The sequence below is a fragment of the Temnothorax nylanderi genome, unplaced genomic scaffold, assembly GCF_030848795.1.
Source record: "Temnothorax nylanderi isolate EJ_2023f unplaced genomic scaffold, tnyl_v1.0 TNYL_tig0010_pilon, whole genome shotgun sequence".
Taxonomy (NCBI): domain Eukaryota; kingdom Metazoa; phylum Arthropoda; class Insecta; order Hymenoptera; family Formicidae; genus Temnothorax; species Temnothorax nylanderi.
This window is the reverse complement of record NW_027249072.1, coordinates 1,937,191-1,962,424: the sequence shown is the minus strand read 5'-3', so window position 1 is coordinate 1,962,424 and position 25,234 is coordinate 1,937,191. Positions and strand designations below refer to the sequence as shown.

The 25,234-nt window shown below is 33.3% G+C and overlaps 1 protein-coding gene across 1 annotated transcript in view; it reads left to right on the top strand.

Annotated features, from left to right (window-relative positions):
- LOC139787566 (furin-like protease kpc-1) overlaps positions 1-19,027 on the top strand; it is a 217,406-nt gene extending 198,379 nt beyond the window's left edge. Inside the window, exon 12 of the mRNA XM_071726749.1 lies at positions 16,828-19,027. Coding sequence (XP_071582850.1) covers positions 16,828-17,267 — 440 coding nt within the window. The 3' untranslated portion in view covers positions 17,268-19,027. The remainder of the gene's footprint in view (positions 1-16,827) is intronic.
- Positions 19,028-25,234: the final 6,207 nt, after the last annotated feature.

The window sequence follows — 25,234 nt, the reverse complement described above, 5'->3', positions numbered from 1 at the left end:
CCTGACGCGCTCTTGTGATCCGTGAAATTTTAATATACTTGTGATGGAGAGAGGTGTCGCGCGTAGAAATCGGAAGGGGGAAGGGAAAGAAAGGGGAGGACTCCGTGGCCTCCTTTCCCGGTGCTAATTGTCTCGAGAAGAGATCCAAAGGACTGTCCAATGCTGAATTATCGTCTGTCCTTCTCTTCTTGGAAGAGAAACGAATGATGTGTGTTCGATGACGGACACATCGAGTCTGAGAACTTCGTGGCTCGCGGTTAGAGCGTTCCTCGTGATCAGGGAAATGCGATTTTCTCGCTAACACGCGCCGTTAGGGTTGGCTTTGGCCTAATTTGTTTGTGTCGTGCAAGGAAGCGAGTCTCTCGTAATCGACACGAAACGTCCGCGGACGCTCTTGCGCCATGACAACGCTCTATTTGTGAGGGGTGGCTTCGACTGATCGAAGTTCGCGTTGCAACGAGGATGGGACGGAAACTAGATGTTTACGAGGCAGGAAATGCACGGTTCTGTTACCGATTGCATGATGAACCGGATGAACTCTCGATCTCTCGTTAAAGGCGCTTGTTTTTTAAGGAATTCGACATAGAGCATCCCGTTTGGGCCATTGAAAGGATTATGTTTCTCCTTTTTTCTTTTCCGATTTTTTCATGTTTAAAAAAAATATAAGTTTTGTTCTACAAGAAACTTTAACGGAACTATGTATTAGACAGCTGAAGTTTCCGGAAAGTTTTATATAAATTGTTGACATAAAATCTCGAGGGAAATTCAACATTGCAAATTTCTCGATAGACATGAGAAAATGTGATTTTTTGCACGACCCATTAGCATCATTTCTTATACGTTATCTTTCGCCGCGAGTTTTTCCCTAAAGTAGTGCAAAGTGAACTTTTCTGGTAATGAAAAAAGTAAAATAAAAAATAAATTTATCATAATCCACAACTAATAAATAAAAAATAAATAATATTTAAGATTTAATATTGTAATATCGGAAAGAGAAATCGAGAGTTTGTCACTTTTCCAAATCTTTCCGTCTCCATAAAATTGCTGCACTCACAGCCGTGTAATTCTATGGACGTGCTTGTAAATATATGCAAAGCGTATTTATTATACCTCGCAAAGTTACGTACGATCTTAGGAGTTTCAAGAGTAATGGCACTGCGATCCCGTGGCATCCTCTTCCGCCACGTTGAACGAAGCAGAAATGGGTAAACAACCAATGTTTTGATAAATGTATTCTGGAATTCTGCTTGACTTTTACACGAAAGCAGTCGCAAGGCCGTCATAATGAATCTTAAATTCATATTCGCCATTTTTAACTGACGCCGTATTTAACGTTAGCAAAGACGGCTAATTGAGTTTATGTTCTATTTAATTTAATACAAAGAAACACTGAGTTGTATCCTTTCAGTTTTACGATGATTCATGTGCCATGCAACTGTATCAATTAAATTTTCTTCCAGAAATCAAGTCAATCTTCTTTCGAGCTTTTTTTTAATTCAAATTGAAGAATCGAAGAAAGATTTCAGCAATCGATTGTAACGCAATCTACCTTGTGCTCAATTCTGCTCAGCGTTTCAGTCGAGGCCGGCCATACGTGACAGCGTCCTATATTCACATGTGTAATTTTCCACGTGAACTTTTTGTACGAGACAAAAAAAAAATAATAACAGGGAGCCAACTGCCATTAACGAGACCCGACTTGTCCGGTCTCGTGCCCTGTCTCTCCTGGAAAAATTGCCTCGCGTAACTTATAGTACTACATACATCCGATGGAGCTGCAGTTAACTTCAGCCAACGTCGTCGATTTTGATCGACGGATTTTGGCTCCGACGTGTTCCAGGGGGGAAGGGAGGGAACAGTTTTTCTCTCGCCTTCTTTTTCTTCTTCCCCTTTGCCCTATCTCTGTCTCTCTTTCTCTTCTCCTCCTCCCCCCCCCTCCTTTCTGTCTCTCTCTTTCTCTCTTTTGCTCGCTCAAATGCATGAAAACACACGATCTTTCTCTTCCTCTCTATCTCTTTTTCTCTATTTCTTTATCTTCTCGTCTATCGGTCAACATCCCTTTTGTTTTCCAACATCCTTAACATTCTCCTGTCTGCCAGCTTTCCCTTACGTTCCGTTTCTGAACCTTTCTCCACGCTTCATAAGCACTCTGCGTCCCTCCAAGGAGATAGGATATTCGGTGAGCTAGCAGCACTGCCGAACTAGGGGAGCTATAGGGAGGTTCTCCGGCTGCCTATGTAAACAGTTGGGGATGGGGTACACGAAGCTGCGTGTGGATTTTGGATGCACATTAAACCTCGGGCTTTATTAAGATCAACGACAATGACCGTGTGCTTAGTAATTTACTTTAGCGAATAATACCATTTCTTCTTGTTAACGACGTAATGCGTACGTTGGATATATATATTATTTAATTTAATTGCAAATACGTAGCTTCCATTATTTTTAATATAAAATGTGTTACAACGTACGAACTTTCGTGAAAATATTTCCATTGTGATCAATGAAGAAGGATATTCTAATTACCGTGTTTAAAGATGTTATAAATATACAAACATATGCATGTAATATAAAAATTTAGTGTAATTTTTAATATTTTGTTAAAAGAGAAAGAATCATTGTGCCACGAGTATCGTTCGTACGTTCATAATTCACACTCGGCCTCGAAAGTACAGTATATCAAATTTTCGACACGAAACTTGCTCAAAACGTTGTTAACTATGGTAATTAAAAACTGCGCGGTCCGCAAGTGTTTGTAAGTTAATAAATGCCCGTAACGCTTACCGTAGCCAATTCGATGGCGATAAGAACCGTCGCGCCGTTGAATGACCCGATATTTTCTGAACAATTTTTAGATACCACCGTTTTGCTTGGAATATCGATGAAAAAAAAAACCCGGCGGATGCTATTCTATTGCGAGCTTAGAGGTGATCGCGCGTGCTTGGTAAAAATTTCAATTGCGGGGATAAGCAGTAAACTCGACGAGAAAGCCGGGAGCTTCGCGGCGAGTTGACGGGGCGATTTTTCTTTATCGGGGAACGATCGTCAACGAGTTATCGAGTCGGAAGTTTTCACCATCGAGAATTCCGCCGCTGCGAAAATTCGTTTCTAGGATTTACGATTTATATCAACGCGGCGAATCCAATCATGTTCCGTCGAAAGTTGTAGGCCACAAATCAGAAGTTAACTGTGCACGACAAGCCAGAAATCGAATTACAATCGATATATTGTTACTTCGGCTCGAATAATACATGCCGATTATAAATAAAGCGCGAACAGTTTTGAAAGTTCGTATGTTATCCGATATGCTCCACGGATTTCGTCATATTGTTGGTCAAAAATCATACAAATATACATATTGCAGCGCAGTCAAATTATTCAATAAATTGTCATTATCATCAGTTTTTATCTATAAGATTTTTAAGATACGAATTCGATGAATTTAATTAACACTTGACAAAAATCGTAAATAACTACTTGATGGACGTCGCTCCGTACTTTTATCGCGCATCGATACCCTAGAAACTAATACGCCGAAAGGCTGAACAATCGTACGAAAAAGGGAATATTGAATGGCTGCGAAATTAAATTGACGTTACAGTCGCGATACTAAATGTCTCTTTCCAAGCGGCGTTCTGCGAATGAAACGTTTGTGATTTTTCGAGACTGATGCTCTAATGGATGGCTATCGAATGCAATCGCGAGGAAAAAAATATATATGTACTCAAATGTATTAATCCCTGGATCTGACGATACTATCTCGGTCAAGAGATGCAAAAATTGGTCAAGTGCTTCTACGTCGAATACACTCAACTCCAAAGTTAGTGCTTGTCATACAATAAGGTATTAATATACTAAATAAAAAAAGATAAAATAATATATATATATATATATATATTGTTTTTATTATTTTACTTATATACAATCAAGTTGTATAGTAAAATTTTTAGAATATTATATTATAATTTGAAATGACAACATAACTATATGGTAACAAAAGTACTTATTATGCTCGAGACTCTAACATATAAATATTTTTTATTTTTTATTGAATAAATGAAAATAGTGTTCTCAATCTTAAAACAATTAATGTCACTTTATTCTATTTTGTACTATTAGCGATTCAAAATTAATTTGCGAATTTTCATACTTTCTGCAGTTTTTAAATGCGCTATCGTGCATCTCACATATTAAAATATTTGGTCTATTTTTGTTGTTCAATTGCAATATTTAAAAATTTTTTTATCAAACGTTATTTTTTATGACGTAAAAATAAAACGAAATCCTCACATTATGAAGAGGAAAGCCGCGATTGCAAAGCTGCGGATAAGATCAGAAAGAATATCGGACTGAGTACTTCGAAATCAGGTTACATTAGCAACTAAATTCTCGTTCCTTACGGAAAATGGAACATGCACCAAGCGCGAGTTCCGGTACCGTATTTCTCGATGGATGGATAGAAAAGATATTTAATATTCCAATTCCGTCGATATTGAGAAAGAGAGACGCGCGAGTAGAATCAATTTTTTCTTTATCTTCTTTGACAGCCGTTATACGGCTCCTTTATACGACGTGTCCTTTTTTTATATACGTGGATGAATAAGATTTTTACCAGCAATCTACTTAAGGAAAGAAATCCAAATTTTATAGTGGAAAAACGAAATATCCTGTTTACTGTCAATGCAATATCTAGGAATCCTTTCCTTATATCTTATGCAATTTTTTCGATTCCTTGCGTCGCGCGGGTGTAGGAAAAATCCAAAATTTGCATAGAACCGAAAATATACATATTTTATTTCTCCGTTATTGTTTTCTATTGTGACTGTTTTATATATACAACATTCGAACTTTCATAGCGTCGCACAAAATCAAAATTTAATTTTATGTAACAGATCAACGTTTTCAGTACTGTTCTTTTCATCTCCAAAAAATATTGGCTTGTGTTTCTTTTTTAAAGCGATCGATTAGACGACAGAGATTAATTCTAGCAGGTCTTCAGCATTCGCGAAGGTTCTCTTTAATCAAAAATTCGTTTCTCGCGATGTAAAACGAAAAAAAAAGACCGTCATATCGTGAGGTACATCGAGAGGAAGAGAGCAGTTCTGATATGAAGCAGCGAAGGGCGGGCTGAAGCGGGATGGAAATTCAAAGGCGAGTTGATTTACAGACAAAGATTCTTTGAATTTCATCTCTGATCAAAAGCGTATAGCTCGGTCAGCATTTTGCGAAATTCTCCGCTCACAAGCGAATAATTTTAATGACCCGCGTATGTGCAAAATATGATGAAAGAAATACCCGCGCAGTAATCCGTATCGTATTTCGCAGATTAATTGCGAAATATAGTCAAACAGAATCGTAAGATTAGTTGACTTTACCTTTGAAAATGTGCTCATAATCGTCAAATATTAATTTTTCTCGCAGCTTTGAGCGACAAATAAAAATTCTTTTAATCCTACGTCAAATTATATTTTCCTATTAAATTTTAAATTGAATTTTTACACGAACGTTGAATTATATATATTTTTTAAAAATATAATAACACATACGCATATAAAACACGTGATTTGAGTTAAATTTTACGTAGTAGACGAAGAAATAGAGTTTTGCTCATTATTTACTTCGAGAGATACGGTATGTATCTTTTGTCCAGGTAATCTTTTGAGAATTATTTATTCGTATCTGTAATATAAAAACCGATAATGAAGTAGATTTCGCGATCGAGGATCTTCGACTTTTATAAATTGTTCGTATATACACATGCATGAGATTGTAATTCGATTTCTAAATATCTTGTAAGTCAATGTACACCACCCTATATGTTCATTCATCACCTCAGTTTGTTCTTCCCTAAACTATCTTTTATTTTAAACTTCTTTCTCAAACGCTACAACTTCTACGCTTAATATCTGCTTCTATTTTTCTTTCTTTATATTGTTTCTGTTCCTATTTTCCATTTGTTGTAATTATTGTAAATATATAGATCGATATGTGATAAACAATGAACTTTCCCTATTCTCTTCCCTATTCTCTTGCATTATGTATTTTCTTCAATTTCCATCGTTTCCCATCTGAATATCTTTTGATTCAGGAAAAAGCAACGTCGAGAATTTGTAGAAATATTTTCTCTTACTTTGTTTATACACGTGCTAATATGGAAGAAAGGCAATTCTTTCAAATTTTTATTTATTTAATGTATAATATTTATAGAATTCTCTTACAAGAATTATGATAATTCTATTAATTTTACTATAAAATGTAAAAAAAAAACAGCAGATTTAATATTTTCCCGTGTGATATCTCTTGCTGTTTTATTTTAATATTTGAAGAATGGTTCCTCCACATAAGCATAAGACTTCTTTATCCCTTCGTTGGCCACGATATGTTATATATTTTTAGAGAATAGGCAGTCAAAAGAGTACGAATGCATATTGAATAACAAAATAATTTTTATTGCTATCGTTCGTATCGATAACATGTACAGCAGTTATATTAGTTTATTACTCATTGTGATTATATTATTACATTTCATATCAATGTAAATGGATGGTGCGTATTAGTCGCTGGTGCCCGTAATTATTATCGTCCTCGAAATATCGGACTTGTTCATGCACATATCATTTCAATCAAATCGCAATGGGTGCTGTTCTCTGAAGTCAGTGTACGCTTATATAGTTTGTTTCTCTTGGTTATCATATATCTCGAGATTTAATAATTTATAAAACGTTGTACAGGATGGTCTAGGAGAAAATTATTTTTTATTTTTAGATGATGTAAAAACAAGAACTCTTCTCAGATTTTCTATGAATTATAACTCTATTGAAACTGACTACTCACGTAAATAAGTAAAGAAACAATATACCTAGAAAATTCTTATGAAATAAAATAATACTATATATAATTCAATAAATCAGAAGAAAAATAAAAAATAATTTTAAATTATTTTATTTTAAAATAAATTTCCGACGGGGACCATCCTGTAGTTCTATAAATTATCAAAAGAGAAAATGTCTGTAAGAGAAACACTATTATCATTGGGGTACCTTACAGTTAACAAACTTTTAATTAGCAATTTTAAGGTGCAAATTAATTAGACGATATTTATACTTATAAATGTACTTAGGTGAATAATCATCGTTTCCCGAGTGAGAGAATGAGCAAACATTTTTCAGGCTAATTAGCTTTTGAGATGATATTATAGCGTAAATTGATTCGTTCAAATTATTTATGCTTTTCAAAGTAGTGTTATAATTAATTCTCTTTACACGGCGACGCAAGATTCACGCAGCATTCATCGATATTTGTGAAGAAGTCTTTAATAGTCTTCAGTTAAATTGTACTTATACGTCCCGATAGGTCAAATAAAGCTGTATATAAATCAAGAAAGAATACGCTTCCACGTCTCATATGCATGATACATTCTCTGCGCTATGCGTCTAGTTGGGGTATCATTTATCTAATTATATTTGAACCAAAGTGAGTTTGTATAGTCCGCTTATTTTGCTCGATTCATCCAGATTGATCATTGACTCACGACATTTACCACCGTTTTCTTTCGTTCTTTATTTCACCCGTCAAGTTCTATAAGTATGGAGAAGCTCGTAATACTGGCTATATCGGAAAACGAGAGCTTGAAGCTGTAGATAAGTGTTCATAAATCAAAATTTAACAGCAATACAAATAAAATGAAAGAAAATATGGCGGTATTACAGGTCAAAATTGCGATTAAGCATTAAAAAGTGGACATTGTAAATGCCCGTTGATGCAAATAATTGTCTAACAAGAAAAATCCAACATAAGCCGGAGTGTCGCGATGGCTTAAATCTGTCAGGTAGCCTTGTGCAGTTTAATTTTTAGTGACTAATCTGAAAAAGATTATAAAACAATGGAAATGAAAATAGAACGTAAACAAGATATACATATATAAAATTTTGCGGTAACTGTCCTGTCATTTTAGAAAAAAGTTAAGCTAATTTTTATTTAAAAAATATGACTTTTTGCGCTTCCATAAAATAAAACAAATGTTCGATAAGCGACGATTAATTTCCAATGAAGAAAACTTCGGAAAATTTAATTTCGAAACACTAATTGTGTAATATGTTAAAATTATTTTTTTTTAATTCACATTCTTATGACATGTTTAACGCCAAATTTGGATTTTATTTTATGTTAAGATCGAATATGATATCCTTGTATTAAGAAAATAAAATCGCTATCGGACGATTGGATTTGGCTTTACATGCAGCGGTAAAAAAAGGATGAGAATACGGGTTCAATGTATCTTCGAGGATCTCGTTGACCCTCGCGTTTCTTCGCGAGCGAGAGGGATTGTGGATCGTTGCGTGATTTTTCCCACGAAACTTACGCTACTCGAGGAAAGATGTATTAACCGCGATTTCTTCAATTAATCCCTGATTTCGGGAAATGACATCCGTCAGGGAAACTATACGGCATAACGAAGTTATCCGTATAGCAGAGAGTTAGAAAGATCAAAATGGGAACTTTTCGAGCGAATCGATTGAAGGGACCGGCGACTTTTCACGAGTTTCATGACGAACCTTCATCGCCCCGCGGAATCTCGTTTCGCTATCATTCAAAGAATAAAAGTTGTACCAAGAGTCGGCGAGTTCGTTCTAGAACACGGGAGAAAAATACAAAGAAAGAAAGAGAGAGAGATAATTTTATTACATACTCTAGAATGAGATCCCCTAAGAGAACAAAAAAGAAATGCAAATATCGAGAAGGTGCAAAAAGAAGAATAAGAATGTACGTGTGTGTACGTATGTATGTATGCGTGTATGTATGAAAGAGAAAAAAATGAGAGACGCAACAAATGAGAATGCGGGAGAAAAGATGAAGTTACGAAAAAACGAAAGTACAGACCGATTATCTATATGTATAGCGAATTTCAGTTCTAAGAATAAGAGTCAATTATATTAATCAGTGTGGAGGGGTGTTGGTTTCCGACGCAAACAAAAGGAAACTGATATAAACGTGGATACTACGAGTAGTACAAGGAACTTTGGATGTATTTTGATTCGTTCAGATGTGACGTATCTTCCGAAATGTACAATACCAGCGACATCGCTTCGGGACAATCTGACTTCCGGTGACAAGAGGCGGAGAATTTCGCTGCGACAAAGTTATTTTGAAATTTTGGTGAAATTTATTTCGCAAATAATGATAACATTCATTGCACATTTATTGTAACGTTTCACAGACCATATAACAAATGGGCGAAGAGACTGGCAGAGATTATAATATATGTATATATATATTTTTTTTCTCTATTATTTGTATATCTATGTCGCAATAAATTTGATTTAATGTGTATCTTTATATGCTTACACGCACAATCAATTTTATCAAACGAGAAGCGATATTAAGGTATATCGCTTTTCGTTTGATAAAAGAAGCGATATTAAGGTATATCGCTTCGCTTTTTACATCGGCCTTCCATGAAATTCGCATGGACGCGCTTTGTACTTAATTTATCTCGTCGAATGTAACTGCCCGGGCAGCTGAAATTCACATTGGGAGAAATTCGATTTTTGCAAATTAAATTTGATTAAATTATCCAGATGAACAATTAGGGTCGACGTTTAACATTCGATACTGTATACCACCGATCACACGTGGCTCAATCGCGACAATAATTCACATCGCACGACACAGCGTGCATCCCTCATAAAATCGTTATATGAACATCGACTCGAAAATCGTCCAAATCGAATTCTCACGGTTGGAAAAATCTGGAGAACACCCTCGACGAATCTAGCGCGAATATTTGCATATTTCGCTCGAGTTACATTTTACATCAAACACCATTATGTTCACCGAATCTGCTTTCCAAAGGAACGATTTATAATTTAATTCTCTTTTTTTCATAGCAGTCTCCATAATATTATTTTACAAAATTTATTTCTTTTTAAAACGAAGATATAATTCGTCTCTTTCGTAAGTCTTAATTAAGAAAACATCAAAGCACCTTTCACTTTCTCGTACAAATATGAACGCCCTTACGATGTTACAATTTTGTACTTAACGAAAGCAGATTAATTTATAAATAAAGATGATATATTTAAGGACACAAATTGCAAATAGTAAAGCAAAATGTTTTTTAGTTTTCAAAAAAAAAAAAAAAAAAACTACACCCGCAACTTATCCAAAGTTTTGTAGGATATCATCTTTCTTCAATACTCATATAGCTTTAGCATTTGTACGCTGTGCATGCTGTGCAATGCACAGAATACGCACAATCATTTTGTAGATATATATATATCCGACAAATATAGTAATCATTCAAGATTATTACTCGCGGATCTGTTTAAGCAGATCTAAAGTACACAGCCAAGCCGGATGCCCGATACTGTCCCGCTGCGATTGTCTGCCATATTGTTAATGTATCTATTGTAAATGTTTGTATGTATTGTAAAATGTATCTTGCTTGGAGAGGCGACATATCTTAAGTTATAACGTTTCCGAGGATGTGAGAGGAAGAGCGTGGAGGTGCGAATTTCGCGCAACTCGCGCCCACGTTCACGCTCGCGCACTCGTCCCTTCCGTTCCTTTCCTCCTTCACTCTCTCCTCTTTGCTACGATTTGTCGATGAAAGATGTCCGGTGGATCCCGTCGTGGATCATTTTCCGACAGCGCGAAATCTGCGAGGAAAGGACGCGGGAGAAGGCGCGACTCGTGCGGGGCGCGAGTGTCTGCTACACACATTTATGTACACATATACATAATATATTGTATAAGCAATGGCAGAACTACTACGAGTCATTATATGCGACATTGGAATTTGTATATCATGAATGAATTAAAAGAGGAGAATCTCCTGAATAATTATTTGAACGTTATTAATCCGCGGACGCTCCGGCCAACGATCTTGTAGGGCGGGGCCAGTCGGGTCGAAGAGTCGATCGTATTTTCGCATTATAAACTTGCGTTCAACAACAAATATGAAAATTGAGTACAATAACAATTTTGAAATACAATCGCGCGAAGGTCAATCTGCTAAACATCATGATGATATTTAATCATGACATTAAATCGTGATATTTAGGATGCGTTTCACTTCGCGCTCGCAACGCTCTTAGAATTTCGTCCTCGTTGTTTGTCAAATGTTAAACAAAGAAGAATGATGCTCACGAACGCTGCGAGCGCTAATTGTAAGTGGAACGCACTCTTTAATCAATGACAAGTGACTATTTATTTATGGTCAATTCAACTATTTAGTATGAATGTGACTCGACTCCTTCATCCGCTTATCCTCTTTTTATTTAAGATTAGAAGAGGATACGATTCATACTCCAATCCTACCCGTTCGCCATTAGTCTACTACTAATTTGTATCTCGCGAGCCAATTAACGCTTCTAACACCCCGCTCAAAGTTATAATTCCGATTACGCTAGGATATGTGCAGGTATGTGCCAATTAAAGCATGCCTCTCGAGTCGTAAGTAAAATCATGTGACAAATAGAAATTCGCCTGCATGGGTTGCTATAACATTTTCCTCATTCAATTAAACCTTTGTGCTTGTAATTCTCATAACTTCTACAAATCTATAATTCTTCAAAATTATAGATATCTACGCGAGTTCTGAGGATATTGAGAGAATGTAGGATGAAATAAATTATTTCTTGGAATCAGCATTATTTCAAAATATTAATTCTCTGTGGCTTTGTACAAATCGTTTTATAGTTCGTACATTATTGATCGTTTTTAATTTTAATATTGCGCTCATGTATGAAATAACACGATTAAAAATTATAAGATTGTTCAAATAACTACTTTGGATTATTATTTGGATTATAAGCAGAATCTGTGTAATTAATTATGATGCATTTACATTATCGATATTAAGAATTTTTTGTGTGATAAATTATTAATATTTTTTGATGAAGTTTTTTTCAAAAACGTCACAAAATTAGAAACTTAATAAATATTTTGATCAAAGACATTAAATGCTGTAAATTGCGTTTATGAAAAGTAAACTGCGTCAAAATTATTGGAAAGCGCTGATTATAAAGACATTTATTTCTCATTAAGGCCAAGTAAGTATTGTTTGATTACTGAATATATTCAGGAGAATATTCGATTTCTTAAAGATAACAATGCATGACAAATGAATCCCTTTGAATAGCTATTAACCTTAATCTTTTGAGATGCATGCAGTTATAATGTTCCAATCCGTGTCCCAATTGACATACTTTTTTATAAGAAAGAAAATATCAAAATAAAGAAAAATACTTAAAGAAATGAGTGAATGACGTCAAGATGAATAAACAAAAAAGCTAATATCAATATAAAGTTTAATTTAACTTTGCTGCGTATGTGAATGTGCTTCTCATAAATAATTTATTAAATCTTTACTCAGTAAACAATATAACACATATCTATGTAATGAACTCCATTAATTAGGTCATGAATGTTTGAATTATGTATGAAATACATATATACATTTCAGAAAATGCTGGTAATATATCACACAATAATATTAATAGTCATAATTGTGCATGAAATTTTACATATAGGTGTTAGATGTACATTGAGGTAATTGTATTTGATTTTAAACGCACGTTAAATATTGCATAAACTGCATTTCTAACTTACTTTATCTATTCTTGAAATAAAATGGCTTTCGAAACAGCATGACGTTTCACTCAAAACATCATTATCGCTTGTATAATATGCATGCATTGATGCGACGTGTTTGAATTGCACTTACTGGCGATTTCGGTGCGTCTTCTGATTTATTCTTGCTCCGTTCAAATATATTTGCGCATCTCATATGACGGAAATTTTATAAAATATATAGAAACTCCTTGTCTTTTCTTTCACTTTGAAATTGATAACATGGAGGTCAGTCACAATTACTGAAGTTTTCTCACCATGACGCTTTTTCCAGTCCGTTGAATCATATATTGTATTCCAATAATTTCACTCGCTTTTCTCAACAAAGATTTGGCATTATTTTTGATTCATGATTATTTAAGTTATACGACTTTTATCGAAGAATATTAATTCTTCTGAAAACGTGATTCTATCTCGCAGTTAAATTAACGATGCGCTTTTTATCTTTTCCTTATTGAACCATCTATCCGTTCTATCTAGATCGAAACGGATGTACGGAATGTTGGAAGACGACACGTTAGAGCCGTGTGAGCTTGTGGTAGCGTGGATCTGGTACAATTATCCTTTATCGCGATCCTGCTAGGACAGGGACGATTAATCCACCGTGCGGCAGTAACTCTTATGGATTTGATGATTAACCAGTGCGAACATATCCCCGCCCAGACAATCCCGATTTCCAGTATATTATCGAGAACTCATCAGCCAATTTAATTGAGCCATTCGAGTATATAAGTCAAAGACCTACTAACTACTATCTGTTTCAATATTTTTACTTTCTTATATATATATGCACTGACAATTATACTTCAATCTATAATTCCATTAAAGTCGCAGACAGAAAAGATATTGCTTTTATATTCAATTCTGTCAATGAAACAGAATTATATATATATTTTTTAATGTTAATCCCAATATAATGAAAACTTAAAGCTATTAAACTAATTCTATTAACTTCAACTTGTTGTTAACACGAAACAGAATTATGTATATTATCCCTTTTCTCTTTTCGTCGCTTGAATCACAAAAGAAGTTACATGCGTGAATGGAGCGTTTCTTAATTCGCTTCCCAAAATTCTTGATTCTCGAATATTCTATAACGCCTTATATGACCAATGTAATCTAAAAAGTGAGGAAAGCTTTCTTAACAAGCGTTACACACACGTATAAAAATCGGATCGTTTGAGATATTAACCGTCTCGAAGTTGTCACGCGTACTTCGCCGTTTATCCCTTTATCCTATAGCAGGTTCAGAAAACGTATTTAGGTACTTGGACTCTCCGTGGGGACGAGTGCCGGACGCGGACTTTCTCAGACCAGCCACCAACCACCACCAATCATCACCATCACCAACCACATCCACACATCCACAACCGCACATAAAAAACAAAACAAAACAGCCCTATCCCTGATCGCTTCACCAGCACGGTGAGTCTTACTTCTTCTTCTTTCTATATAATGTCCTATTTTAATCCTCTATCGCGCGACTTATCGCTCTCGAAAGTACTTGGATGCCTGGGGGGATCGAGATTGTTTCTCAAATTGCACCCTAATTTCACCGTGCCTTTCATAAGGTCTCCCGAGAAAGATTTACGTTTTTCGATTTTTTGTTCTCGCGTTTGTAATTTCTCTTGTTAGCAGGCCTTTAAGCCAGGCGTTATTAATGAATTATTAACGCTAAAGAAACTCTAGTAACTCAAGTTATTAAAATTTAATAATTGATTATTGAAATTTTTAATGAGTTCTTACTTCAAAATAAGTTCAAGAGTTAATTAGAAAGTCAGTTAATAACAAAAGTGTTATTGATTCTTCTCTGATAATATGGATTTGTAGTAATTACGTTCCTTTCTGGGAACACTGCGTATTTTTCCGCAGTTATATTTCAAATTTTTCATTTTATACACGAATAATCAGCGGTTCATAATCTTGATACGTGATATTATATAATATCAAGATATATAACATGAAGTTAATTAGTTAGCCTTACTGTTGTTACCGTCGACAACTAATTATTACCAAGTTATTAAGGGAGAAGCACCATTTAATTCAGAATTCACTATAAGGCTACCGAGAAATAAACGTATTCCCTTGGGTTTCACGTACTTTGACGAGAGGCAGCCTTTATTTTCTCGTTTTTGTACTAACGGCTTTTGTCTATGCACGTATATCTCCTTCGCTTATTATGTTTCTCATATAAGGAATCCTCACATTTATTAATGTGCTCTATCAATTCTGTTACTGTAATTAATATCGCATTGGTACAATCATTATCATCAGACAGTAGATAATTATATGATACTTAATCTATCAGAATAAATGTCATCTAGTGAATAATACTGAAATTGTGTACCAAATATTGGCGATAATATTAATAATGTGAGGATACTTTTATACACTTCATTTTCATCTTGTAAATGTAAAATATAATAGTGGAGTATGATTGAATCGTATAAAAGAAATTATAAATTTTTGTCAAATGTTAACATACATACGTCGCTATTTTATTTTTTACATTACATGAAATTATATCGTGTTTATAAAAGAAAACAATACAAGAATATATTTTTTCATATTTAATACTTTTTTACCTGCAATTAATATGTATAAAGGAGCAGAGAGATTCATATAATAGGAAAAAATATTTTTCATGAATGGTATTCTCCTGTTTTACTTACTTCTTTTTTTACTTTATTTTTTATTATGCAAGCTGTACAAGAAAGCGACGAAATTATATTAAGAATGTTGTAAAAAGAAACCTCAATGTAGACATGGCAACAGCAATGATGTGTAATGTCAATTTGTCAATCATTATCTTTCCTCTTGTTTTATAGAGATTAGTGAATGTTATGTAGTAACCTCTTTCGTAACGAGATCGTGTACATAAAATGCATGAACAAAGATCAAAATGATATAATTTATTCGTAGATAATAACTGACAAATTCCACTGACTTACATATCATTACATTAAGCATAAATGCAATACACAATACAATAAAAATAGCATCTATACATGCATTTTATTTATTAGTATTTTTTAAGTATTGCATTATTGATAAATTTGTTTTTGTAAAATTTGTAAATGGAATTATGGCACACATATGCTTTTGCATGCTTCGCAAATTTTAAGAGTTGTAATGTCACAGGCTGTCATTTTGTGCATTTATTTCGAAAATTACCTTCTTAAATTTATTTTAGTGTATAAAATGGATGATGTTAGTTTTTTAATATATTTTTAGTAAATATATTTTTAGTAATATATTTTTAGTTAATATATTTTTTTAAATAACTGCGAACATATTTTAGGCTTGGGCAAAGTGATATTGCAAATTGATCATTCCAAAAATAATTGGTGTTTATCAGTGAACATATCTAATTTAATTAATTGATTATTTTAAAAATCTAGAGATTGTAACTGATAAATTTATATGTAATTAACGAAATGTTTTACTATGTGTACATACATATGTAGAAAGCACTATACGTAAAATCAATTTTATTGATAAAATCTACACATAATTACCCAGTCAGTTTTTATAAGACATAATTTTCTTTTTGCAAATTTATATTAAAATAGTATTGTATTTATAGTTCAATAATATTTGATATTAATTATGAAGACTTGCAATAAACTTTAAATATTAGTTTCCTAGATTTTTTTGATCAGCATTCGCCAAAGACTCATGCATTAAAGAAATAATTCAAAATTGCGATATCGCTTACCTTAACATGTTTTATTATATAGATATTTAGTTTTTTAAATAATACACATTGAATACTACGAAATACACTCAATTGTGCGTTGTAGGATTAGTTAACCACTAATATAAACGGCCGAATGGCGTTGCAGGAAATTTTGTTTAAGTAATATGCTAAATTACTACTTTGTACGCTAAATTATTACCATTACATTATTAATATTAATTACTGTCACTTTTATTCTATTTAATTACCGTTACTTTTATTCTAGTCTATATCTATATATTTATTTCTACAGAAAGATTCTGAATTATCTAAATCTGATCAATTTGGATTTTCTTTTGCAAGGCCATTCGTCACGTCGACATGTCAATCGGCTGCAACAATACGCGACACTGCAATAATAGCAACAGCAACAGCAACAACACACTACAAGTTCACACCACAATCTCGACTAAACAAAAATGAAGAACGTCAATGGTGTATATCTAATTTTTCAGTGTGCAAACCGGGTTGGTACCACAGCAGTGGCAGCTGCTCGCGACGATGTCCAGCTGGAACTTACGCGATCCGAGATGACGATGATTCCGGTGCTTTCTGCACCGCATGCCATTACTCGTGCCTATCTTGCAGAGGACCTACCGACGCTGACTGCATTACCTGTCACGCGGATTCGGCGCTGATGTGGAGCAACGGAAAGGCACTGTGCGTGTTGAGCAGCATTTCCTGGAAAATGCAGTCCACAGTATGGCTCCACAGGTTGACCGTGGCGTTCTTGATCAATTTAGGCCTGGTGATCGTTATTATCATTTATTTTGTGTTCACCTACATCCGTAAACGCAAATCCGTCCATAAATATAGTAAAGTAACTTATTCCGGTAACGGCGAAGTTCATGCGGATACAGAATTGGAAAACACTTATGTGTCTGAAAGCGAATGAGTCTATCATTGACGATGAAGAAAGAAAATTGCGATGTTTTTGAGAACATTTTGAAAATTCCATATCTTTCGAAAGTGTTTCGATAGCCTATACTAATTGTAAGATATTATAGATATAATATTTTGAAGATATTTTTGAAATACTTTTATAGAAAACATATCTTCTTATTTTCAGAGAATATGTCTAATATAATTTTATTGCAAAAAGAGACGGAGAATATTCTAGTAATATTTTGAGCAATCATATCAGTGAGAATATTTTTTATTAAACGAATTTTGTTTCAATTTAAATTCAATTCTTAGCTAAAAAAAAACTAAATAAATATTTAAAAGTACTTTAATAGTCAATACAAAAATATATATTCTTTGAAAATATAAATGTTCTGAGACTATCCAGAGGTTGTTTGAAAAGGCATCTAGTAATATTGTAAGATATAAGACGGATGTGTAAGAGTTACGATACGTGTGCAGATGCAATAAGATTATTTTTATAACATACTGTATGTAACAATACATATCTATATCATATATATATTATATGTTATAAAATATATTTTATAATATATATACAAAATATATATTTATAACATATATATTTTATAGTATAATATATTGCTACATGCATAAAAGCAACCAATATAATTAACAATTGTGTTTTACAAACGGACCAGAAATCGAAACGCTAGGATGAAAAAAGTATTCAGAGAAAATTTTGCGAGAAGAAATTGTAAGTATTTTTACTCCAATAAATGTTCTACAATTTTATATATATATATATATATTTGCTGTACGCGAATTCAGCACCATTCCACCGTCAAGTTTCGGAGCGATACTGCACTTTTGCGAGTGTAGGAATGTTCCTTTGTAGAAGCGGTTTGTGAGATGTCTGGAACGTAAAGCGTTAATGGTGCCGATAGTTTCCTTTGAGATGAAGCAATCGCTTCGTTGCGACGCCAGTATTGTAGCAATAGTTCGTGACGATGGACCGTTTTATCGATCGCCGGTGAATTAGCACGTAATGTCTCTTGAACAGTGATTTTATGCGATTCAATGAGTCTTAAATACCTGTGCGATCATCCGGACGTCCATTATGCGATTAAGAGTGAGAGTGACGAGCGTTAGTTTGGACTGCGGTCGTGCTAAAACGATCACGAATAACTTTACAGATATTCGCGAATATATTATAGCAACTTACCTATTAGATCTGAATCAATTTAATATGTAATATGTCTTAGACTAATGTGAAAAAAAGACTTTAAGATAAATTGAATGCATGCGTATTGAAGAATAGATTAAAGAAGAGCATACAACATTCCTATAGATATTTACAGAAACAAAGCAGTATTTCATTTTCTATCATTATCTGTCGACTTGCGTGTAATCAAAGCTACATTGGTAAGCAACGCAACGCAATCTAATTAACGAAATTACCACGTCGTATTATGTATGCATAAACCGTATCGTACATTAATCCGAAGCGATGAGAGATCGACAAGATTTATTGCAATTAAAAGCCGCAAACAACGTTATAACAATAATGTTATTATTTAGACAAAACTAACAGTAAAGGAGTAAAGCATATTTTTATAAGAGCAATTTACCTCAATAATGTGATACACCTGTTAGCGTGAATTATAGGTCATAAATTTTATCGCCTACTGCAATTACCCATAATTGTTACCAATAATCATTGAATCACAATGTACATTGTTCTTGTTAACGTTGTAAACTTAATAAAATAATGAAAATTAATAACGAAAACATCGATATTATTTTCATTATTCACCCCTCAAAAAATTATTAAAATTTTTGTAAAAAAAAAACATACTTCAAAACATTTTACTTCGTAAAAAAACGCAAAAGTGTATTTATTTTTATTACATTTATTTGTATTTCATATATTTCAAGAAATTGTAATTTTTTTAGTTCTGGTATTTATACAACATATCCGATAGTCTTCATATTGATATAATTGTTTTTATTTCAATTTACAGTTTAACGCTGGGCATCGAGCACCAACGAAGCCAGTATCCAATGCCGAAATATAGAAATTAGAGGTGACGGGATCTGATAAATGTAATTGTAGTGACAAACATGGAGACATGTGTATAAAAATAAACACACAACCAGCACACACAAACGGATTAAATAATTTAATCTCTCTTGGGATTTAATTACAACCACACTAAAACGATGAATTTACGTACTACGTACGCTGCGAAGTACACAAAGACAAAAATTATCGTCGGGGATTGCGTTGCGTAAATAATTAATCCGCAGCGCTGTTAAAAATCGCTGCTAACGAGCGGATTCTCATCGTCATCAGTGATTGGGTTTGCTTATCCTAATCAGTGAATCCATCTGACACAATCGACGACGGGGCTTACCGCGTTACACAGGCGAAACAACTTGCTAATTGTTGCCAATTAATATTCTCCGGGTTGGGCTTTCGTTCTTGTCGCTGAATTGTCAAACGGAGATTCATTTCAGGGTAAGTATATATATATGTATATGTGTACATGTATGTATTCAGAAGAGACACTGTAATGTCGACATGGAATTAGAATCGAGAGACAAAGCGAAACAAGAAGGGATTATTAAATAATTCCCATTTATTTCCGCATGGTGTTTATGTGGAGCGTATTTACCGACGCAAATATCGCGGTATGACGTAATCGAAATTTGGAACTTCATATTTTATTTGAAACTGTGAATACGCCAAATATTGAATCAAGTGCATTAGTAATAGCTTCATAAAAATCAGATGAAAACACCCGCGTTGAGGTATTATACTTTCTAAAAAAAAAAAGGATATATTTGTGCGTATTTACTGCCTGCGAAAAGCCTGCCTCCATCAATATTCAATAGCACAACGAATATCGGGTTTCGTTACTGAGTTTGTTATTGCAGCATGTCAAACGTACGTGGTTTTAATACGAAGTATACAAGTTAATGTTACGGATAAAGGATACGCGCGTCGAGCATAAATTGCACAATGCACCGTGTCGCTTCATAATGCACTCAGAGTTCAATTGCACGTAATTCACCGGTGAAACACGATGCACGTGCACATTTAAAAAAAAATTTGATTCGGCCTACATTAAATATATCTCTGTAATCTGAAACTTCAGCAAAATTCAGTTAAAAAATATTCTTTCGGCATTTTTTTCCTTTTCCCGAAACTTAGTTATGTCATTCATGGATATTTCAATGTTTCTTTTAATAAAACGCGTGATTTAAAAAAAAAAGATTCTATCAAACACAATTTATCATTAAACTTTAAACTGCACAGCAACGGAATACACTCTAAATTGTATTATTTCCGTTTCGCGAAAAAATTGGTAGTGGAGAGAGAGCGCGCTATACTATGGTGCGCTACGTTGAACCTGCGCTTTTTCATATTTTAGGCAATTTCCTTCGCGCGGAAGTTACTAGGAATTACTCACATAAATTGTTAATTTACCACGACCACCGATAATTAAAACTCATTGAGCGCGGTGGTCGTAAAAAAATGGCAACGGTATTATTCTCGCAGTCCTCCATCGGCCACCACGGCCCGTACCGGCCCATTAATTCATGAATTATAATTTCGCGTGTACATACTGAAACGATGCATTTACGCCGACATCGCGGCCGTTGCTCTCGCAAATAATGAAATTCTTCGCTACTCTACCATCTCTCCGTAAAGCAAAGTACGTAAAGAGCAAACTGCTGTTGCATCTAGACGAGCAGCGCTATCCTTACCGTAGGTACGAAATGAGAGCATAAAACGACCGGATTTATATAACGCTGCGTCAAAATCTGCGCGTTATCGTGGAGGCGCGAATATCCAGCATCCGCAACATTCTTTTTCCGACGAGCTGCTTGCATCACAATGCGCTTCTTAACGTTGAAAAAACACGCGGTCGCGGCGAACATCGCTGTCAAGGAAAGTCTCGAACGATCAACAACGACTTTTATTCAATCATGAGTATATTGCATAAGACACTTTGACTTAATGGAAGGCTGATTTTACCTTTCATGAAGCATTTAATTTTACATCGATCAAATACATTTAAAAGAACTGTTATAAAATTTGTGTGGTAAGTATTTATTATAATATTATTACAGTATTAAAATTATATTAGCGAAAAGTTCACGATAAAAGAGTAATTGCTTAAATAACTTTTAGATTTAATTATTTATTCTTTAACACAGTTCATTTCTTCTAGTATCTTTTTCTTTTTTTATTAATGTAATATGGAGATGTTCCTGTGCTACAAGTTTAATTTGTAACAGGAAATGATTGATAAATGTATCGACTTTTTAAAGCAAATATTTTGCGCAATTTAGAGAAAAATCTAAATCATGGTATACTTTTGGGAAAAATGATTAATTCAGTTGCGTTTTATTTTTCCCTCCTATTTTTACAGAATTTCAGGTTTGCGTTTGATCTCTCTAGTACTTCTAGAATTGAGTATTGTATAAACTGATATCACAAAGCAATATTTGGAAATTTTTTCGATAAGCATTTCACAAATATATTTCACTGTCAGATAATATATATATTTCAACAGATTTATTTAATAACACACTCCGATTCTGTTATCAGTTATAACTATTCTTATGTGATGACAATAAATCAATCAGTTTTACTTTAATTTTTCATAGCCTATTTTGATAATTTTTATGTCACTTGAAAACATAGGCATTTATTTCACACAATCGTATAAAGCTTTACTGACGTCGCTTTACAAGAGTTTTCGTTCCGCTTTTCAGACTCAACTTTGCACTTTCAGTAAATCAAAACGCGATTATTGTAAATCATCTATGTTTCAAGATACAAAATTTCAAGATACAAAAAACTTTATTCTAAATATCACACATGATGCGCTTTTGATACGAATTCGTATTAAACGATTATAAATACGACTCAAAGAACCTCTTTAAATCAAAACACTATAAATCACTAAAATAATAAGTGGATATAAATATTTTTAGATAACTTTATTCTGATTCACTTTAGAGAGAGAAAAAGAAAGAGAGACACAGTTATCACATGTAAATTGATAACCCCGCAGGCGGATAGAATGCTTCCAAGCAATTGCAACCGTCACGTAACGGCGTGACGTAACTTACTCCTCTTTTCTTCTTCTCGCGAAAAGATTCACTGCCGATAATTCCTTTTCGTTTCTGCCCTTCGCGTCTCGACGTGAAATAAGAAGGAAGTAATCGTTTCTTCTTCTATAAGAGTACAGAGGCGTTTGGCAGAAAACCAAATCTTTACCATAGTCTATTTTAAAGGAATATCTACTGGCACATTTCGTATTTATTATTATAACTAACTTACAAAAATGATCAAATGTTTAAAAAATTGGTAAAAGTTCTTATAATATAGTAAGAAAGAGAGATAAGAAGATAAGTAAGACGTCAAAATAGATTTTTATAACTTAAAGTATTATCAAAAGAATATAAATAATAACACACACGTTTCCAAAATAATTTAAACATTTTTTTATAATTTTTTAAAATAGTTGATCAATTTCGTGAATCAGTACGTTAAAAAGTACGTTACAAAGAAACAAAGAAGAAAAAAGAGAAAACATATCACACGTACACAAATATAAATTATAACAGAAAATATTATCATAATTAAATTATATTAAGTAAAAGGTAAACGCAAGAACATAAAATTAAGAAAACATTTGTCGATTTTAAACCACTCAGCTAAAGCTGAGCGGATATCTCTCCCAGTAATAAAAAATCACCTCCGATAATAGTTTTACAACAAATTAACCTGCTCGGCTTTGGCGGATTGTACGTAACTTATGGCAAAAAAAATTGTCCCTTTCTACACGAACATCTTTACTTAATACGTTAAAAAACACGTGCACGTTACACAACGTAATATCCAACCAAGGAACAACCATAACCGTCGATTGAACACATCGTAATATCCAGAAAGGAACAACCACAACCGTCGATTGAACATTAATCATTGATAAGATTTCTTAAATGTCGCTGCCGGTAATAAATGTCGTTCCGTTTATCTACTTTCCTTCCTTTCATACAGTCTGGTCCATAAAACTTGTCGGTTATGGTTAACAGCATCGTATTTCACCCTTGATACATGCAAACACAGACAGTTTCGTGCAAAGGACCACGCGATAAATTGCGGAATTATTTATGGCACGTAAACGGAAATTTGAAACGCGACTGAATCTCGATTAAACCAACTCGGATTGAGATACTATTAAAAATACTATAATATAATAAAAACCTGGATATCACGTATGCAATAGGTTATTTAAATTGTAAACATATAAGTATTATTATGAACGCTATTTATTAATAGGTATAAATTAATTTATTATTTACCTCAAGTTATGACAACTATAATTAGATTAGTTTTATTTAGTAATATTAGAGATGATATTATTGACATTAAAATTCGCGTCATATAATAAAGACATTATACAGACATTTAGAATATTATGTTTATCATATTAATTGAATCATGATCGTTATAATAAGCAATCAAGTAAATAGGAAATATGCCAGTATTCGGTCGGGTTGGATCTTTTGTATTTAATATTTTTCGCGTGAATTTATGTACATTTTTCACTTCGCAAATCACGTGCCATTACTGTCAGTCTTCAAACTTGAAACGCAGAAGCGTTTGAAGCTGAAGCTGTATAATATAATCTGTTTTACAACAAACTATTATCCACAAATTGAGAATTGTTAATCCATTTGCATTAATAATTCAAATAATTGTATCAATAAAAATTGATAATGTAATTCATATAATGGACAATATTTTATTATTTTATGTACAAAGTAATTTCAATTATTATGAATCTTAATTATATTTTAATTAACCATTATGACAATGCTAAAATCATTTTATTATATTGTCTTTTCCTTTAAAAAAAAGTGAATTTCCATGTATATTATTGAAATTAAATTTTTAATTTGCTCGTACAAAAGTTTTTTTAAATAACAATGACTATTAAACCATACGCTTTATATCTCTTCAAAAATTTCCTGCGTACTTTTAATTCACACATTCGGAATATATATGGTGAGATTAAAAATATAAAAGCTATGAAATAAAACTGTAGTGTGAAAAGTTGTTTAAAATCATATATTTTCTGGAGATAAAATAAATTCTTTTCATTAATAATTGTTTCTTTTAAAAACTAATAATTTTATTTAACGAATAAAAATGGTCCAACGGAAAGTAGATGTTGAAGATTAGCGGAAATGGTGTACGACAAGCGAGAGGAACTTGGAAGACATTAGCGCTCGACGAAAGTCGAGAAACAAAGATCCCATTCGTTTCTCCTCAGAGTAGACCGACGAGAGGACAAATATCCTCGCCGAATATATGTATACACCCGCCGATCGATATTTTCACGTACAATCTGCTGTCCTTTGGAATGTTAAAGAATCCACCCTCAATTTTCAGAAGCAATGGATAGAAGAAAATATTAACTTCATTCACTTACAAGATAAAAATAATTCTATATCTGCATGTATAATTTTTATATATTACATAAAAATTTTAAATTAATTTATCTAATATTGATATATAGCTAAATGTTTAATACTTATAATAAAAATATATTATAAAAAGAACAGAATGCAGAATTTATGACTACTTGATATTTAGTAAATATGGTTTACAGGGTGAATCGATTATAACGATATTTAAAACTATGAATTTTATTTCGAGCATTTGTACCATTGACCACGAATTTAAAACAACTTATTCACGTTGAAAGCGAATTCCATCCAATCAGTCACCAATGTGTGTGTGTGTGTGTGGGGAGGAATTTTAAATTTAATAACACCAGGTCAAATTGAATTACAATAAAAATTATTTTTTATAATGGAAACGTGTTAAAATGAGCACATGAGCACGTGAATTTCGAACATTATTATATAACACGATTATTTGGATTTTGCTTTGTGCACTTTCAACAC